At 54.8% G+C, this 18,837-nt stretch overlaps 2 protein-coding genes across 2 annotated transcripts; both read left to right on the forward strand.

Annotated features, from left to right (window-relative positions):
• The first annotated feature begins 43 nt into the window (after positions 1-43).
• CCDC159 (coiled-coil domain containing 159) lies at positions 44-9,243 on the forward strand. Its single transcript, XM_052642790.1, has 15 exons — positions 44-54; positions 1,792-1,994; positions 2,083-2,309; positions 2,938-3,084; positions 3,265-3,298; positions 3,619-3,707; positions 3,799-3,880; positions 4,075-4,270; positions 4,867-4,934; positions 5,019-5,095; positions 5,425-5,546; positions 5,771-5,853; positions 6,839-6,955; positions 7,613-7,826; positions 9,144-9,243. Exons 1-15 carry the CDS (start codon positions 44-46, stop codon positions 9,241-9,243), a joined length of 1,770 nt encoding a protein of 589 aa, XP_052498750.1.
• An 873-nt stretch (positions 9,244-10,116) lies between these two features.
• On the forward strand, positions 10,117-14,911 carry PLPPR2 (phospholipid phosphatase related 2). The gene is made up of 8 exons (XM_052644125.1): positions 10,117-10,182; positions 10,754-10,942; positions 11,069-11,204; positions 11,832-12,103; positions 13,034-13,210; positions 13,939-14,061; positions 14,383-14,434; positions 14,568-14,911. The coding sequence occupies exons 1-8, from the start codon at positions 10,117-10,119 to the stop codon at positions 14,909-14,911; spliced, it is 1,359 nt and encodes a 452-aa protein (XP_052500085.1).
• Positions 14,912-18,837: the final 3,926 nt, after the last annotated feature.

Raw genomic sequence — 18,837 nt, forward strand, 5'->3', positions numbered from 1 at the left:
CGTCACAGCTGGGGACTGGCTTCGCGGTCCCTGATGGGAGAGCATGAGCAGGTGGTATGTAGTAGGTGGGGGTGGAAGGGGGTCGGAAGCCTGGCGGGCGCAGGATTCAAGGCCCCGGGGACGGGGCCCAGGCAAATGACCCCGCCCCCTTCCTCCGAGAATTCTATCGGGAGTGACTGAGGGAGAAACAGGTGATGTTGGAGGCGAGTTGGGGCGGGGATCGACCTGGTGTCCTGCCTGCAGTTGTCACTCAGAAATGCATCCTGCCTTTTCCTCTCCCAAGTCTCCCAGGGCTCCTATGATTCCAAAGTACTAAGTCCTCAGTGTAATTTTCAAAGACAAACACTGAGTTCCCTTTATTGTGTATCAGGCAATGGTATGGATTAATTTACTTAATCACAACAACCCAGTAAAGTAGGTAGTATGATATCCCATTTTTATAGTTGGGGACACTGAGGCTTGAAGAGGGTTCATGATTATCCCAACATCACACAGCTGGGAAGGGGATAAAACTAGGATTTGAACATCGGCCATCCAACTGGAGGGTCTCCTTGCTTAATCATCATGCTGTACTGCCTCTGGCAGTGAGGACCTCCCTGAGGCAGTAACTTTTGAAGGGGTAGCTTAGAACATTTCAGGAAGAATAATAACTCTTGCAAGTTATTATGGTGGGTGTGAAGACCCAGTGAGGGCTTAGGGTGGTGTGTGAAGACCCAGTGAGGGCTTATGGTGGTGCCCAGCACTCAGCAAAATGTTCAGAAAATATGAGTTTTAAAAGGGATTAAGGAAGATTTTACAGAGGCGATACTGAGTAAGGTTTTGAAGGGTATATAGGAGTCTTCTAGGAGGACTGGGCTAGGGGAAGGATACCAGAGGGCCCAGAAAGGACAAAAGAAGAGAAAGCCCTATATTGTGGCCTTTCTAGCTGAGTGTGATCCATGGCAAGATGCCCTTCACCTGGAAGTTTTTCCAGGCACACCTGTCCCAGGTTTCTCAAGCTGTGCCAGCCCTCACTACACTGGAAGGGCCGGGGGTAGGTATGTGAGACCCAGAAATGAGCCCTTTCTTGTTCCCAGCCTTATCTAGTGCAGGCCTGGGCCCCAGTTTAGCTAACATTTGTTAAATGGATATGCTGTGCCTCTCCTCACATTCTATGGCTCTCATTTACTGGGGAGCCAGTTCCCAACTCCTCTGCTTGGCTTGCCCTAACTTGTTTGAGCTGTCCTGCCAACCTCCTGCTGCTTCCTCCTGGACCTCTGCCTCCAGCGACCCTGACTTTATCAGCACAGAGCACCTGGTTCCAGACCTCCAAGCTTTAAAAAATATATATATATATATATATTTACTTAACTGGACCAGATCTTAGTTGCATCATTTGGGATCTTTAGTTGTGGGCTTGTGGGATCTAGTTTTCTGACCAGGGATCAAATCCAGGCCCCCTGACCAGAAATTGAACCTGGACTCCCTGCACTGGGAGCATAGACAGACCTCTAAGCTTTGGCACATGCTGTTTCCTGCCAGGGATGTCCTTCCTTTAGGGCCAGTGTTAAGATCTTTTTTTTCCCCTTCTTTTAGGCTTGTCTCAGTTCCTTCTGTGGGAACTTCTGGGTTCTTCTCACTGTCCAGTCCAACCCCTGGGGCTAGGATCATCTTTCACCCAGCTTTGGCTTCTGCCATAACTAAGAAGCCTGTGTTGAGGGCTGTGGCCACTCTGGGGTGTCAGGGAGGGCCTGGGGCTGTCAGGACCCAGGAGCTGGTCTCAATGCAGCCCTCTGTCCCCCCTACTCAAAGCAATCCTCTTCTGGCTGGCCTACCCCTGGATCCTGAGTACTCCGTGCCTTGCTACCGCTCACTTCCCTCACCCTCCAACGTGTGTTCGCCTGCTCACAAGAAGTGTGACAAGTGCTGTGGTTCATGTTCGTCTGCTCACAAGAAGTGTGACAAGTGCTGTGGTTCATGCTCGCCTGCTCACAAGAAGTGTGACAAGTGCTGTGGTTCGTTGAGGGACTAGCCTGGGGCTGGAGGGCTGGCGTCATGTGGGCTGGCTCTCAGGAAACTTTCACCACCCATCCCTCTTCCCAGGCACTTCCTCAGAAAAGACCTTGGGATATACATTTCACTGGTCCAAGGACCCAGAGCCAGAGACCCCACAGCCGAGTGCACCTGAAAACACAGTGACAACTGAAGCCTGGAGGCCAGGGAGAGACTCAGGGTGTCAGTCACATGGGTCTCCTTCCACCCCTTGCTCAGACTCACAGGAGCCGTGTAATGGCCAGGATCTTCCCAAGAGGCATAACAGCAACACTAAGGTCTACCCCACCTGGGAAACCCCTTCCTGCCACACCTCAGTCTGCTGCTGCAGGGCTTCGGGTGGGGGCTGTGGGGCAAAGAGTTCTTGAGAACCCTCACACCTTATGTCTTCAGCACCCAGAACAGCGCCCAGTGCTCAGCCAGGCCTGCTCTAAAAATGTCTTGAATGAATGGAATGGATGCCCCATTGTGTGTCTTGTGAAAGTGAAAGTGTTAGTTGCGCAGTCCTGTCTGACTGTTTGTTACGCCATGGACTGTAGCCCACCAGGCTCCTGTGTCCATGGGATTCTCCAGGCAAGAATACTGGAGTGAGTTAGCATTGCATTCTCCACGGGATCTTCCCGACCCAGGGATTGAACCCAGGTTTCCTACACTGCAGGCAGATTCTTGATCATCTGAGCACTGGGGAAGCCCATTATGTGTCTTAATGAGGTTCTGTCTGTGATTGACACTGGGTGTGACTGCCTGTGTGTCTGTGACTGTGGTTGTATGTCTGAGATGGGCATGAGCATGTGCCCTGGGTCTTATGACTTAGCATGCATCTCTGTGTCTGAGGTTGTGTGTCTATGGTTGTGTTTCGATGACCGTGTGTGGTTGTGCATCAGGGGTTGCTGGTGCTCCTTGCAGACGTTGTTGATGCCGTTTGCCTCTAAAGAAGAGGGCCATTACCTGAGTCCAAGCCGGAGTGAGGGCTCTGAAGCTGTGTGTTCTCAGGGGCAGCCTCCATGCCTGCCACACAGATGCACTTCTGAGCGTGTTCAGGCTGGGGCAGAGGTGAGGTGGGGTTGGGGGTGCATGCATATGCCTGGAGGCAGCTTTGCCTGCCCTCGGGGTTCTAGGACACCCAGAACTCAGCAGGCCCAAATCATGTCTAACCCCCACACCCTGGGTTAGGGTGAGCAAGGATGCAGCCCAGGGGTAAATTTCTACTGCCTTCATGTCCCCCTTCTCTAGAAGCCCTTGGAGACCAGCTGTGCCAAAACCAAAGGTAAGAACCTTCCACCCAACAAGACTATGGGTAGAAGACCCTCCAGTTCCTACCTCCACCTTCTGCTCCTTCCTCAGTGGACCTGCACCATTGCTTTCCATTCATCCCTGTCCTGTCATCAGCTGACTCTTGCCCCTGACCTTGCCCTTCATCCTGTCTCTGACCTTGACCCCTATCTTTCTTCTACCTCTGCCTCAGCCTACCCCAGCTCCTTACCTTGTCCCCTGCCTCACCCCCCCAACACTGAACCTCTACTGACCTCTGCCCTGCCCCCACCCACACCCTTCCCAGCCTTGGCTGACACTCACCTCTGCTCACAGTTAAGTCCACCACGATGATTCCCGACTGCCAGAAGCTTTTGAGATGTGAACTGGAGTCACTCAGGTGTCAGTTACAGGCCCAGACCAAGGTGAGCCAGGTCGGCCCCACCCCCAGCAATTGTCTCCATCCCCTCCCACTTCACCCCTGCTCCCGCCCCTAGGCCTGACCTCTTGGCCCAGGCTTTCGAGTTCCTAAACCACTCAGTGACCCTGTTGGAGAAGGAAAGCTGCCTGCAGCAAATCAAGATCCAACAACTGGAAGGTGAGAACTGGCCAAGGGTCGAGGTAAGGCTTGGAGGCTGGCCCTGTCAAGGTCAGCCAGGTCAGGCCAGGGTGGGAAAAATTGGATGAGTTTGGGTTTCAGGCCAGGGTCTGGTGAGGGTCAGGGCAAGTTGTGTTCAAAGCTAGGCTCAGGGCTATGGGTGGGGCTCAGGCAAGTTCCCACCATCTCTGTAGAGGTGCTGGGCCCCACGAGCCACCAGGGAGACAAGGAGGGGCACAAGTGGGATGTGGTGGAGGGACGGCAGGAGCTGTATGAGGCCCTGGCTCAAGGCCTGCAGGGGCTGCAGAAGAGCCTGCATGACAACGAGGAGGTGCAGCGGGCCCGCACCACCCGCTGCCTGCAGTTGCTGGCCCAGGAGATCCGGGACAGGTGGGTGTTGCCAGGAGGGTTGCCTGGAGGTTGTTTCAGGAAAGAAGGGAGGCCAGGGAGAAGGGGCCACAGGTGGGATGGGGGAAATGAGTAAGGGAGTCTGGGGGGCCATGGAAAGCTTGGGGGACAAGAGGAGGGGGTGGAGGAGGCAGGAGGCAGTGGGGCTGTGTGGGAAACTGGGAGGCCAGAGGAAGGGGAGACAGGGATGGGAAGAGAGCTCAGGGGACCAGAAAGCTGGCAGGGGTGAGATGGGAAACTGGAGGGGAGAGGTGGTGGAGAGGGGCAGAGTTGGGGTATGGGAGGTCAAGGGCGCCAGAAGATGGGGAACTGGAAGCCAGGAAATGGGGGTCTGAGGGAATAGGAGGCTGAAGGTCAGAAGGGGTGGACAGGGTCAGGGTAGGGACGGGTAGGAGGTGGGGGAATAGTAGTAGAAGGGGAAAGGTGGGTAGGCAGGTGGGGGGAGGGGACAAGCTTCTGGTGGATGGTAGTTGAAGATAGAAACATGGAAGGTGGCAGTGGCTTGGGGGAGGCAGGTGGGCAAATGGGAAGCCAGGAGGCCAGGATACGGGAGGCCAGAGGCTGCCCTGTCTCCTCAGCAAGAAGTTCCTATGGGAGGAGCTGGAGCTGGTACGAGAGGAGGTGACCTTCATTTATCAGAAGCTCCGTGAGTGCCCAAAGCCCATGGCCGGGAGGGCAGGGTGGAGGTCCTTCTACAGATTCAGCCCCCTTAAGCCTCCTCCCCATACAGAGGCACAGGAACAGGAGATCACAGAGAACCTGGTGAACATCCAGAAGATTCAGAAGACACAGGTGAAGTGCCGCAAGGTGAGCAGAGCAGGGTGGGGTGGGAGGGGAACCTTGTGTGAGTTGGCGTATGGGGATCTCTGCTGGCCTCTACCATCATACTGCAGCCAGAAGGCCTGGGTTCAAATCTCAGTTTTGCTACTTACTGCTATGTGATTGTGATCAAGTCACTTCTCCTTGAGCCTCAGTTTCTTCATCTGTATAGTGGATGTAACAACATGGCCCTGCCTGACTGAGTAGCTGCATTAACTGAGTGATAACCTCTTTAAAGGCACCTTGGTATGCAATAAATGCTATATCACACCTTTCACCATTATTATTATTGTTTCCCCATCCCTTCCTGACCTTAGGTCCTGACCAAGATGAAGCAGCAAGGGTACGAGACAGCCAACTGGCTAGAGACTGAGGAGTTGCCCCCAGGATGCAGTGGTTCCTGGAGGGATAACCTCCAAAAGGAGCTGGGTGACATATGGTGATGAGCTCCCTCTGTAACCTCTGACCCCGACCTTCATCTGCCCTGCCCTCTCCTCCCAATCAGATCCAGCCGTGACCACTAGAACCTGGAACCCACCTGAGTCCAGGTCTCCCTCTCCCCTTGGGACTCGTCTCCACACCTCCCCCACCACAGCCCCCCTGCCTCAGCCCTGAGCAGTCCAGAGTACCCTGGAGGGCCCACAGATCACCATCTCCCCACAGGTCCGCTGTGCATGTGCTGCAGAACTCCTTTGATGGCCTCGCCATATCCTCAGGGGGCCGCCCCAGGGCCGCAAACCTCAGGGGTGAGGGGGGCTAAGCAGCACTCCAGGGTTGGGGGGAGATCATTCTCTAGCTTCACACATGGAGGTCATGTCAGAAGCCATCTTTGGGGGTCACATCTGTTGGGTCTCCCCCCCTGCAGATATTTATTTATTTTTGGTTATGTTGGGTCTTCATGGCTGTGCGCTGGCTTTCTCAAGTTGTGGCAAGCAGGGGCTACTCTCTTGTTGCTGTGCATGGGCTTCTTATTGAGGTGGTTTCTCTTGTTGCGGAGCATGGGCTCTAGGTCCCGTGGGCTCAGTAGATGGAGCTTGGGCACTCCAGAGCACAGGATCAGCAGATGTGGTGCATGGGCTTAGTTGCCCCATGGCATGTGGGATCTTCCCAAGCCAGGGATGGAACCTGTGTCCCCTGCACTGGCAGGCAGATTCTTAATCACTGGACCACCAGGGAAGTCCTCTGTTGGGTCTTATTCTGTGGTCACATTAAATAATGTTCTGGGGTGACATTAGAGAGTCCCTGGAGGTTTCATCCAAGGGTCACTCAGGGTCACTGATCTTTTTTAAGGGTCAGTGGGATAAAATTTGGGACTTCCCAACTGGCACTAGTGGTAAAGAACCTGCCTGCCAATGCAGGAGACATAAGAGACATGGGTTGGGTCCTTGGGTCGGGAAGGTCCGCTGGAGGAGGGCATGGCAACCCACTCCAGTATTCTTGCCTGGAGAATTCCAAGGGCAGAGGAGCCTGGCAAGCTACAGTCCAGGGGTTGCAGAGCCGGGCATGACTGAAGCAATTTAGCACACACACACACACACACACACACACACACACAAATGGGGTAAAATTCAAGGGTCATCGATTGAGATCATAGTTTGGGGTCATGTTGGGTCACATTCAAGGGACATGATCAAGGATCACATTATATCAGGGGTACTGGGCTCATATTCACAGACCACTGAAGGGTTACATTCAGGTTTCATGATAGAATCGCACCTGTTCCACCTGCAGGCTATAAGGGACACAGATGCCTGAGCCCTCCTCTGCCCTGCTGGGACTCGGACTCAGACACGGACCAGGGCCCTCCCCAGCTACTGCTCAGCAAGAGCCGCAGCTCCTTCCCACCTGGTGCGGATCCTCCCCTCCCCCAACCCACCTTTCCCTTCCCCTTCTGGCTTGTCCTGGGGTCCCAGAATCTGGGCACCACTCCCAACTCCCAACCTGGATATCTGCTCCCTGACCTCCACTCCTGGGGTCCCCTGGACCAAGCCAGGTTCTGACCCACCCTCTCTCTCCGCAGCCTGAGCAGCCGGGACTGCTCTCCCTTGAAGACTCCTCCAGAAAGAAAATAAACTAGCTGAGACCCTCATCTGCCTGTGAACTGTTGCTCCAGCTTCTTCCTGGGCCTGCAAGTGACCCCTTCAGTTTACTGCCCAGTCTTGGGCAAGATGTGGAGACCAAGGGGCTGAACAGGTCTAGAGTCAGGGGGCGGTGTGACACTGTATTTAGTATATGACAAGGTCAGAGGTCAGTCTGTCCAGTTATTGAGTGACCAAACAGTCTCTTCCCCACTAGCTACCAGTCTTCCTTTCTGAGATGCCCTGGCGATCCTGCCTGCTGTCCCTACTGCCAAATGGGGAAACTGAGGCTCAGAGAGGGAGGGCCTCGTTATCCCACCCTCTTCCTCTCAGCACCCACCAGGGTCCTCCCTCTTAACCTCGTCTTCGTTCCCTCATGGCTCGCCCCCAAAAGCAAGTGGGGCCCCGCCCCGATCACGCTAATGAGACATCGCGAGGCCCCGCCTCACGGGTTATGCAAATGATGTCCCTGAGGCCCCGCCCCTCCCTCCGGCGCGGAGACTGCGCGGCGCGGCCCGGCTGGCCGACCGCATCTCCGTCTCCGCGTTCGCCTGCTGGCTGGCGGTTGGTTTGTCTGTCCGTCCCGCCGCGCCGGGCCGTCTAGGTGGAGCCAGGGCTCAGGAGGCGGTAGTGTCGACCCGGTGAGGGGGAGGGCCTCGGGGCGCCGCCTGTACCTCTTCTCGCCGGCTTCCGACCCTCGTTGTGTGTGTCTGGCCAGGGTTCGGTTCGTGTGGGTCGGGTCCCCCTGCGGGTCCAGCGCGGGGAGGGGGAGGGGAGGCTGCGAGCTGAGGCTTGGGGACCCAGCTAGGGGAGGGATGGATGGGGACAGTTCCCCGGTGAGGCTGACCGTGACTGGGTGGTTGTCGTTATGTGTCAGTGTGTGTGTGTGGCATCAGGGGTGTCCGTGTGGTGGCTGTGTGACTGTGTCTCCCGTGGCTGTCTTTGTGTGATTGTCACCGTGGGTATCACTGATGGTGACCGTGTGGTGGTCGTGTTGCTGTGTCCGCCTTTGAGTGGCCCTGTGACTGCTCTCACAATGATTGTGTGGCTGTCTCGGTGTCTGTGTGGTTGTATGCATGTGACTGTCATTGTGTGGCTGTTGTGTGTTTTTTCTGATGGTGTGTGGGGGTCCATTGTTATGTGACTGATCGTGTGCCTTTCTTATGTCTGTGTGCAAGGCTATGCCATGGTCCCCGTATGTGCCCTTGTGTGGCCATGTGGATGTGGTTGTGGATGGCAGGGCTCTTCCGTGACAAGGTGGACCCGAGACTTAATATGTGTCATTCTGTGCCTTGTAATTGGGGGCGTGACGCTGTGACCAGTTCTGTGACCCCCCCCCACTGTGTGTGGTGACTTTTTTTTGATGTGACTCTTAAGTGTATTGGTAGCCTTGAGTCTCTGTTGCTGATGGGGGTGGAGTAGGGCTGTATGTGGGGCCATGAGGTGTGTGAAGGACCTCCTGTTGTGTCCCAGTGACTGTGTGTGTTGGGGGCAGGGGATTTGTTTGATCTGCGTGGGTGTCTGACAGGCTGTGTGCACACCGTGCTGTGTGAGTGTGCAGTTGTGTGTAGTGGGTGTTGGGCACCTGTCTGAATGAGCGAGCCCATCTTGTTCATCACAAGGCTGACACCCAGTGCATTGCCTGGAATCCAGCAGGCCCTTCATCCTTGTTGGTGGGATGAACGAATACTGTTCGATTGGATATGTGTGTGTGTGTGTGTGTGTGTGTGTGTGTTGGGGAGGGTGGTTGGGATGGAAGCTCTGGCTGAGTTGTGTGTTCTGGGAGGGGTGCCGATGTGTGCCTGTGTCTGTGAGAGTGAGGGGGCCGTGGCTGGGTAGGCACCTCGGGCATCTGGGCTCTCTGGTGTGACCCTCATCCCACATGTAACGTTGCAGAGCAAGCGACGTGGATGGGGCACTGGACCCAGAGTGCTTACCCCTGCCTGTCTGGGCCTCAGTTTCCTCATCTGGGCAATGGGGCTGACCATCCCTGCCCTGCTGGCTGCCAGGAGCGGCTGTGAGTCTGTGGGCGTGGCAGCAGCCTGCGGGAAGCCATAGGGCCCATTCACAGGTGAGGTCTGGCTGGGAGAATGGGTCCAGCAGGTGTGACTGTGTAGGCCTCTCAGTGCTGGGGACTGACTGAGGTTAGACTGGGGAGCGGGGGAGGGTGAGCGGGTTGAGGGGGAGATAGCCCTCTCTCATAATACAGGGAGGCAGACGGGCTGGGAGGAGGGGAAAGGAAGGAAAGAGGGAGAGGCAGCTGGGAGAGAGGGAGGGCCTGGCCATCAGCCCAAACCAGTCAGGCACAGCCCATGGGGACAGGAGAGGGAGGCCCCTGTGGGCTCTGGGGGAAGTGGTATGGGGGGAGGGGCCTGGTGGAGGTGGGTAACAGGGAGCATAGGGCTTCCTGTAAAGCACGTAGGGGAAGAATATGGGGTCTCCTAAAAACTAGTGGGGGTGAGGAATCTTATTTGTAGAAGAGGGGTTCCCTTTAAGCAGGATAACTCTCTGCTGAAGGCCAAGGGGATGGTTCTCACATGCTAAGGGAGACAGGTCCCCATACAAGGTATGGGGTCAGAATCTCCTGTGCAGGCTGTGGGGGACCACTATAGAATCGCTGGGCACCCCAGCAGAGGCTGAGCTGACCAGGTTGTATCGGTGGAGGCACGTGCCTCTAATAAGCTGGGATGGGGGAAAGACCTGGGTATGTGGAGGCGTGGCCAGAAGGCTCAAGGGGGGCGGGGCCGGGACTCCTTGGCTGTAGTTGGAAGAGCCAGGCTTAGGGGGTGGGGCCAGGTGTAATTGGAGGGGCCAGGGATGGGGGCCAGGGTGTGGCCAGAAGACTCCAAGAACAGATGACCTGAGGCTCTCTCTAGACCCCGCCCCTGGCGGTCCCATTCCCTCTGCATCTCCACAGGCCCAGCCATCACCATGGCGGGAGGGAGACCTCAGCTGAAGAGGAGTTTTTCCATCATCCCCTGCTTTGTCTTCGTGGAGGTGAGGAGCGCAGTTCCTCCCTGGCCCAGACCCTCAAGAGGGAGGAGGCACCTTCTGAAGTGGCACTCCCTGGGGTTCCAACCGACCTCTGCCCATCCTTACTGTGGAACTCTGGGTACCTCACATGCCTTCCCAAGCCTCAGTTTCCTCATTTGCAAATGGGCACAATTGGCATCCCTCCCTCTCTCTTAGGGCTGTTATGAAAGTAAAATGGATTAATTCTAGAAAAAGGTTTAGTATGACGCCACAGTAAGAGTTACACCTGTTGTGGCTGCTCGTGTTGGGTTGGTGCAAAAAATTTGTTATGGAGAAACCCAAATGACTTTTTTTGGCCAACCCAAAATTTCTACCAGTGGTTTTCTTTTTCTGTTGCTCTGTCCCTCCACCACACTCACTTTTTGAGCCCTGGCCCTGTTCTCTCTCCCTCTTCCCAGTCCGTTCTCTCTCTGTATTTCTCCTCGTCTCTTTCTCCATCTCTATGTCTCTGTCTCCATGGCTCTGACTCAGACCTGACCCTTTCTTTCCTCTCTCTTCTCTGTCCATCTCTCTCCCCACCCTGACTGGACGGCAGTCGGTACTGCTGGGCATCGTGGTCCTGCTTGCCTACCGCCTGGAGTTCACAGACACGTTCCCTGTGCACACCCAGGGCTTCTTCTGCTATGATAGTACCTATGCCAAGCCCTACCCAGGGCCTGAGGCTACCAGCAGAGCACCCCCAGCCCTCATCTACGCCCTGGTCACCGCTGGGCCCACCCTCACGGTGAGACTGGTGGTAACCTGGCTCAGACTATGGGAAGGGCGTTCCAGGAGGCAGGAGGGCCATGGGATGATGGGTGGTGGACTGGGTTTGAAGGCCAAGAAGACCACATCTTGGTCTTGCCCACAGATCCTGCTTGGGGAGCTGGCACGTGCCTTTTTCCCTGCACCACCCTCAGCCGTCCCCATCATTGGGGAGAGCACCATCGTGTCCGGGGCCTGCTGCCGCTTCAGCCCCCCACTGCGGAGGCTGGTCCGCTTCCTGGGTGAGTGACTTGGTCAGGGGTCAGCCGTGCAAAATGGAGATGGGCCAGGCTCAGCCGTAATAAGAATTCCAGGGGGAAAAGGGCCCTAGAATGTCCATGATGGTGACTTCATGGAGCAAGAGGAATTTGGGCTGAGGGCAGGCCTAGTGGAGGTTCTAGAGATATGGGTGTGCCCTAAGCCAACCATGATGGCAACTCTAAGAGGAGGGCCCCAAATTACCACAAGAAGAATCTCAGGCAGAAAAAGCACAGGAGGTCCTCAGGGCAGTGGGGTGAGATCCCTGGCAGTGCTCTAAATATGGTCTCAGCCACAGTTGGTGGCCTTGGGGTAGAAGGGCAGAGCTCACCCGACATGGTGGTCCCTGGGGCAGAGGGCTGAAGATCCTCCAGGAGAAAAATGAGCAGCTCAGTAATAGCAAGAACAGAGGCAGGCAGAGGAGGCTCAGAGTGACATCGCAAGGGAACATGGCCCAACTGTTACGGAATATGGTGCTAGGGGGAGTCCGCGGTGTGCTTTCATGTCAGTCACAGGAAGAAAGATACAGGGACCCAGATGGATCTTAAGGAGGCTCACAGGAGAACAGCTGCTGGGCCCTGGCATGAACCCCTTCTCTCATCCTACCCCAGGGGTCTACTCTTTCGGCCTCTTCACCACGACCATCTTCGCTAACGCGGGGCAGGTGGTGACCGGCAATCCCACGCCTCACTTCCTGTCTGTGTGCCGCCCCAACTACACAGCCCTGGGCTGCCCGCCACCCTCACCGGACCGGCCAGGGCCCGACCGTTTCGTCACTGACCAGGGTGCCTGCGCCGGCAGCCCCAGCCTGGTGGCTGCTGCACGCCGCGCCTTCCCCTGCAAGGACGCTGCCCTTTGCGCGTATGCCGTCACCTACACAGCGGTAGGAGCCCCGAAATGGAGGCAAGGCAGTTGGGGGCAGCCAGCGGTCAGAAGACCCCGTGGGCTGGGGCCTCCAATCCCTCCCAGAGTGAGGCCACGCCCTGTGTCACTGTGGCTCCGCCCCCAGGGCGGAGGCTCTGGCTCCACCCCTTGGAGTCTGGTCACGCCCCCATCTTGAGTCAAGAGCCGTCCCTTGGTGTTTGACCACGCCTCCAGACCCACTAACCCCGCATCCGAAGGAGGCTATTTATTGTCTCAGGTCTATAGACTCTGCCCAGTGAAGCCTAGCCAACTCCCTACAGTGTCACAGGTCCTGGTTATTGGCTGGGTGACTAGGTAGTGGGCTTTCAACTTTGTCCCCTGGAGCCCTTGTCCCCCACTTTGACATCACTTTTTATTGGTCTGGCCATACTCCTGAGTCAGTTTCGCTGAAACTTCCTGGTTCTTGTCCCCTGCTTTTCCCTGGTCACTCCCACTGTTGCTCTGACTCCTTTTTCTGGCGTTGGGGACTATGCTTCTAACCCTGTCAGTGGTCCCCAGGTGTTTGGGGACTCCACCTCTTGGAGCTCCTGACAGCACTTGTCGTTTGGGCCTGACTCCATCCTCTGACTTTGAGGCTATACCCTCAGCCAGCAAGTATCTTTCACCATCTGTGATTGGTCTCCCAGAGACCTGGGGCCCCAGACCCTATTTTCTGCTCATTGGTGCTCAGGCTACACCCTCTTCCCTGCAAAGGCCCACTGGGGGTTCATGACTCCATCCCCTGAACTCCAGTCCCCCTGGCTGTGTTCCTTGGAGCCCCTGGCCAGTGCCTCCAGCCCCAGCGCAGCTTCTCAGGGTTCAGACCTCACCCCCTTCCCTGAATGTAATGTCCACTTGAGTTTGGGAACTGCTGCCGCCGTGTGACCTCTGACCTGCCCGGCTCCCGCAGATGTACGTGACACTCGTGTTCCGCGTGAAGGGCTCCCGCCTGGTCAAACCCTCACTCTGCCTGGCCCTGCTGTGCCCTGCTTTCCTGGTGGGCGTGGTCCGCGTGGCGGAGTACCGCAACCATTGGTCGGACGTGCTGGCTGGCTTCCTGACAGGGGCAGCGATTGCCACCTTTCTGGTGAGCCCCTTGCCTTCCATCCCTGACCCGAAGCAGGACTGCGTGATGATGAAGGGTGTGGACTCTGTGTGACCTTGGGCAAGTCCCTTAGCCTTACCTAGCTGGGACATTCTCATCTGTGAAATGGGATAACAGGTTTGGGACCCGGGTAAGGCAAGTGAGGCACTCCCTTGAGTACACCAGCTAAGGGGTATGCCAGAACACTCAAGATCAAGGGAAACGTTATAAATAATAATATAAAATAATATTAATCATGATAAACTTTATTTTATTTACTAAAAATAAGTTTTTTGGAGGCACATGGCATGCAAGATCTTAGTTCCCTGACCAGGGATTGAGCCTGTGTTCCCTGCAGTGGAAACAGAGAATGTTAACTACTGGGCCACCAAGGAAGTCCCAAGATAAATAATATTCTAATGAAATATTCTTCCAAATCAGGATTAATGCAAAAACCCATGTTGTCCAAAATACCAAAGGTTTAAATAAGGACAGGATTAGATCCTGTTGTTACACAATTCAGTGTCACTTGCCTCCCCGTGTGGAATAAGTAATAAGGGTACCTGTCTCTTAGTAAAGTGGAAACAATGGTGTTTGCCACATTATAGGCACCATAAAAGTGTTAGCTGTTCTTGAAAACCTAAGCCTCAGTTTCCTTATCCAACAAATGGGAATAGTAGTCTACCTTATTGGCTTCAGGCCTCAACACACCCCTCTCCCCCTGTCGATAGGTCACCTGTGTCGTGCACAACTTCCAGAGCCGGCCACCCTCTGGCCGAAGGCTCTCCCCTTGGGAGGACCTGAGCCAAGCCCCCACCGTGGACAGCCCCCTCGAAAAGTTAAGTGTGGCCCAGGTAAGGGGGGCCGGGGGCTACTCCCGGCTGGAGAGGGTGGTGGGTGGAGGGGGACCAAGGAGGGAGGAAGTCGGGCAGGCGGTGGGGGGGTCTCAGGGCCATGGAGGGGTAGAGGGATCACTCGCCTCTGTGGACCTGGGTCCCGGGGGAGCTGTCCCACAGAATGGAAGGGTGTGTCCCCCCTCCCTCTCAAGGAGACATGATTAATCCTGAAAACTTGTTACCTGTTCCACTGGGCTCTGTGCACTTTGAGCCCCTTGTGGCTGTGGCCAGCGGTGCCCAGGGGGCCACTAGCCCCTCCCCTCTGCCTCTTTGTCTCAGGAACCCGAGGGCTGCAGGCCGCATTCGACACCGGCACGGCTCACCCCATCCAGTGAGTATCAAGGGGGTGGGAGGATAAATGGGGGGACTTCCAGATGGCTGTCACTGCCACAAAGGTGTCACTGTGCTCTTGTGGCCCCTCCCAAGCTTTCTAATCCCTTGAACTTCTGATTCCTGATCCCTAGAGCCGCAGAACTGCGCCCGCCGTGGCCACCTGATCCCCAACTGCGTGTCCTCCAGGGCTCCAGCCATGTGTTCATCGCCCCGTGTGCCCCGCCCTCGATTGAGGTCTGAGCCGACGCCCCTGCCTCTGCCCCTGCCCCTGCCGGCACCAACCCCCAGCCAGGGCCCCTCACCCTCTTCGCCTGGGCCTGGGGGGCCGGGCGGGGGTGGTGGTCGTGGCCGGAAGCTGCTGCTGCCCACACCCCTGCTGCGGGACCTATACACCCTTAGCGGACTCTATCCCTCCCCCTTCCACCGGGACAACTTCAGCCCTTACCTGTTTGCCAGCCGCGACCACCTGCTGTGAGGCCTGACACCCACCCAGAATCTGCCCAGTCCCCATTTCTTCCCTGCCACGCGTGTGTGTGCGTGTGCTGTGTGAGTGCCAAAGCCCTTGTCCCCAGGCCAGCCAGGCCCAGACATCAGAGGATGGCTGGAAGGACATCGAGGGGACCCCCTGTCTCTTGCCCTCTGGGATATCCAAGTGGGCCTAATTGGGAGGTGGGTCCTTGCCTCCTAGGATTGCCCTTTTAAGGGCCAAAGCCTGATCCTATTGGCCATTGCCCAGCCAATGGGAGCTTCCCAGTACTCAGAATTCTAGCCAAAAGGAGTTTACTCCAGCCAATAGGAGAATCCCCATCGTTTCTTAGACACCTCAGGCAAGAGGGCAACTCTAGTCAAGCGTTCAATCTCAAGGTGGGTGGGTATGATTCCAGTCAATGGGGGACCGCCCATGTCGAGGCATGTGCAAAGGAGAGAGTGCTCTCTCCTCAGAATCAGAGTCCAGCTGGAGGGTGGGGGGCAGGCTCCCCCATGGCAGGGTCCTTGGGGTACCCCTTCCTCTCTCAGCCCGTCCCCCTTGTGCAATCTCTCACCCAATCTCTCTTAACTCCCAACTTGTGCAGGGCTTGCCCCATTTCAGAGGTTTTGGGGTTCAGGGTGCTGCATTCCCCCTTGCCTGTGCCCAGATCACTTCAAACCCTTCTGTTATTTATTAGGGCTGTGGGAAGGGAGTTTTTTTTTTCCTTAGAACCACCCCTGTTCTTCACACTGCCCCCCCATGCCTCAGCCTCATACAGATGTGCCATCATAGAGGCATGGGTGGAGCAAAGAGGGCTCCCCACCCCCGGCAGCCAAAGGCAGTGGGCAGGGGAGACACTGCCCCCGTTTCACACCCCCTCCTCATCTTTAATAAAGACCTGTTTGTAACAGAAGTTTGGCCACCTGCCTTCCTTCTCCAGGTGGCAGGGGTGAAGGACTTTGATGTTGGGTGTGGGTGTCAGTGAGGCTGGGTGTGAGTGTAGAGTCACAGGGAGATAGTGGAGAGGCAGCATGGGGCTGTAGGGTCCATGACTTGGCTTTAATCCAGGCTCAGCATTTCCTGGTCGTGTCACCTCAGGAAAGTTAATTAACCTCTCTGTGCTCTTGATTCTTCATCTGTCAAATGCAAACAGCCCTGCAAGCCACATGTAAGGCACACAAACATACTGTGAGGGGCCTCATGTGACTGTCTTCCTCAGGTGGCTGGCCTGTTCTGACCATGGCCAGGGTACTGAGGGTACAGGGAATACGGTGAGGGGACCATAGAGGTCCTGATAGAAGGGGATGCTGAGGGCAGTAGGAACCTCCACGCTGAATCCCCAACTACGTGGATTTGAGCAGGGGTTTTGATTATGAGGTTGTGCTGAGAACCAACCCCTGAGGGGCACAGCAGAGATTGGGGAAGGTAGAAAGACAGGGAGCCACATACAGCACCCCCACACAGAAACACACTGTGGCTTCAAGAGACTTCAGACAGGCCATTCAGGGCACGGAGTCATTTAAAAACCAGGGAAGGGAAGTCTGCTTTCCTTTCACATTTATTCATTCATCCATCCATTTATTCAGTCAAAAAACATTGTGGAGCACACCTCACCCCACCCCCATGCGTGCCAGGTGCTGTTTTGTTAGGCAAAGGGGCTGCAGCACTAAGCAGAACAGACACAAAATCCTGCCTTCATGGAGCTCACATTCTAACACCAGAGAAAGAGTAAACAAGATAAATAAGTTAGTGACAAAACTACAATTCCCAATTTCAAGAAGGTCTGGAAACCAAAATTATCCTCATAACTCATTTGTGGCAAAACCTGACCTGAACTGACATAAGGTCATTAATAGCTTTTATTTGTTTAATTTTATGTGAATATTCTTATGTTTCATTACAGATACAGTGTTTGATTTAGAATGTTACCCCAGGTCCAACTAGGGGTGTTAATCAATACATTGTATTTACACCATAGTACCTTTTGAAAATCTGAAAAAAATCTAAATTTCAAACTGCAGGATCAAGAATTTGGGTCAGAAATTGGTATCGTTGATATGTTAGATATTGATAAGTAATAAACAGAAAACTCAAGCTAGAGAAGACAATGGGACAACTTTGGAATGAGGACATGGTTTGCAATTTAAGGAGAGTGTCCAGGGAAGCTATTTCTGAGGAGTTGGCACTGGAGATGTGGTGTGGAGGGAGGGAGGGACGAGAGCCCTGCAAATAACCGCAGTGTGGAGTGGGGGAGTGTTCCAGGCAGAGGGAACAGCAAGAATGAAGGCCCTGAAGTGACAACGTCCCGGCTTTGTTCAGGGAACAGTGAGGAGACCTGAGCGGCTGGAGCTGATCAAGCGACGCGGAAATAGAAGGGAAAGGAAGTGTGCCTGGGGGAGTGGGGTGTGGTTGATTCTGCATTGCAAGAAATGAGATGGACGCATGAGACGGCTGAAGGCAGAGGAGGGATAGCATCATGTAGCCCCCTACTTCACCGCATGGAGTATCTACTTCCAGGGCTTGCCTTTCCCTGAACCCCGTAGCACAGCTGCCTCCTTGGGGCCCAGCAGAGAAGCAAAGTTTCAGCACAACGGACAGCATTCTACGAACAAACCAGTTGGCGCTGTCCATGGTTCTGATGTTAAGCCCGGGCCAAGAAAATGTCAGGTTGGGGCTGCCGGGCACAAAGAAGTGTCTGGACCCGCTAGGGAGGGTGGAGACTGCAGTCCTGGCCTTGCCCACTCCCATTGCAGGGTGGATAATCTCAGGTCGAAAATCCAGATAAAGATATTCCTGCTTACTCAAAAGGCTTCTCCACATGACCCACCGCTTCTTATCCTCAACTTGACCAAAACTGAGCTCCTTTTTATAATGTAAGACCATGACCCTCCTGTGTTCAAACGCTCTCTGGGCTCTCCATGGCACTCGATCTAAAAGCCAAAGTTCTCCCAGTGCCTCCAGCCCTTTGCACTTTCAGGTGCCTCGCCCCTGGAATTCTCTTCCCTCTCATATCTGCATGATTTGCTCCCTGCACCTCCTAGGAGCCTTTCTTCAAGTGTTACCTTCTCAGGGAGGCCTGCCCCTACCATCCTATTCAAAATTGCAAAAATCAAACAATTGTCCCTTCCCTTCCTTTCCCTGTGCAAATCTCTCTCTCTCTTTTTTTTAAATACAGACTTATCATCTGCTCATAGACTATTTAAACTCTTCATTATGCTTGGTAGCCATTATCACCTCCCTCACTAAGATATCAGTTCCACTAAGACAGAGATTGTTGTTGTCTGTTCACTGCTGAGTCCGTGTGCCTCCTAGAACAGGGTCAGGAACAACATACCTGCTCAATAAGTGTTTGCTAAATGAATAAACTTATTGCTTGAGGATATCAACAAACTGGGGAGGAGTACAGACTGACCCTGACTGTCCACCTCACCCTTTGGTTCTGCCTCCTCCAAGGAGCCCCTATAAGGTAAAGTCCTGTCAGGACATGAAGATGGGGTCCCAAGGAGCAAGGGAAAGAAGCAGTGTATGCATGAGAGATACACCTAATGTCTGCATCTCTGCCAGTATATGCATTCAGGAGCACCTATCCTATGTCAGGTGCCATTCCAGGAGCTGGAGACCCAGCAGTGAAAGAAAGAGGGACTCTACCCCAATTGAGCTGACATTCTAGTGGGGAGAGAGGCAATAAGATAAATACATATGGCTGGAAGTGATAAGCATTTCAAAAGAAAATAAAGGTGAAGAAGCAGTGAAAGAGTGCGGAGGGGTGTGATTTTACACAGGTAGTCAGGAAAAGTGAGTGATATTTGAGCAGAGACCTGAATAGAATGGAATAAACGAGGGTTAGATATCTGGGAGCTGAATGCTCTAGGAAATGGAACAGCAAGTGCAAAGGACTTGAAATGGGGCTGTGTTCAGCATGCTCTGGTGTT

Source organism: Budorcas taxicolor, chromosome 7, assembly GCF_023091745.1.
Source record: "Budorcas taxicolor isolate Tak-1 chromosome 7, Takin1.1, whole genome shotgun sequence".
Taxonomy (NCBI): Eukaryota; Metazoa; Chordata; class Mammalia; order Artiodactyla; family Bovidae; genus Budorcas; species Budorcas taxicolor.

What these genes read in the sequence shown, in the direction of transcription:
- PLPPR2 (XM_052644125.1), top strand. Translation starts at nt 10,117, where the DNA reads ATGGCGGGAGGGAGACCTCAGCTGAAGAGGAGTTTTTCCATCATCCCC. An exon ending in CCTGCTTTGTCTTCGTGGAG is followed by an intron (nt 10,183 to 10,753) that starts GTGAGGAGCGCA and finishes ACTGGACGGCAG; the next exon opens with TCGGTACTGCTGGGCATCGT. An exon ending in ATGCCGTCACCTACACAGCG is followed by an intron (nt 12,104 to 13,033) that starts GTAGGAGCCCCG and finishes CGGCTCCCGCAG; the next exon opens with ATGTACGTGACACTCGTGTT.
- CCDC159 (XM_052642790.1), top strand. An exon ending in CACAGGTGAAGTGCCGCAAG is followed by an intron (nt 5,096 to 5,424) that starts GTGAGCAGAGCA and finishes TCCTGACCTTAG; the next exon opens with GTCCTGACCAAGATGAAGCA. An exon ending in CAGGGCCGCAAACCTCAGGG is followed by an intron (nt 5,854 to 6,838) that starts GTGAGGGGGGCT and finishes TTCCACCTGCAG; the next exon opens with GCTATAAGGGACACAGATGC.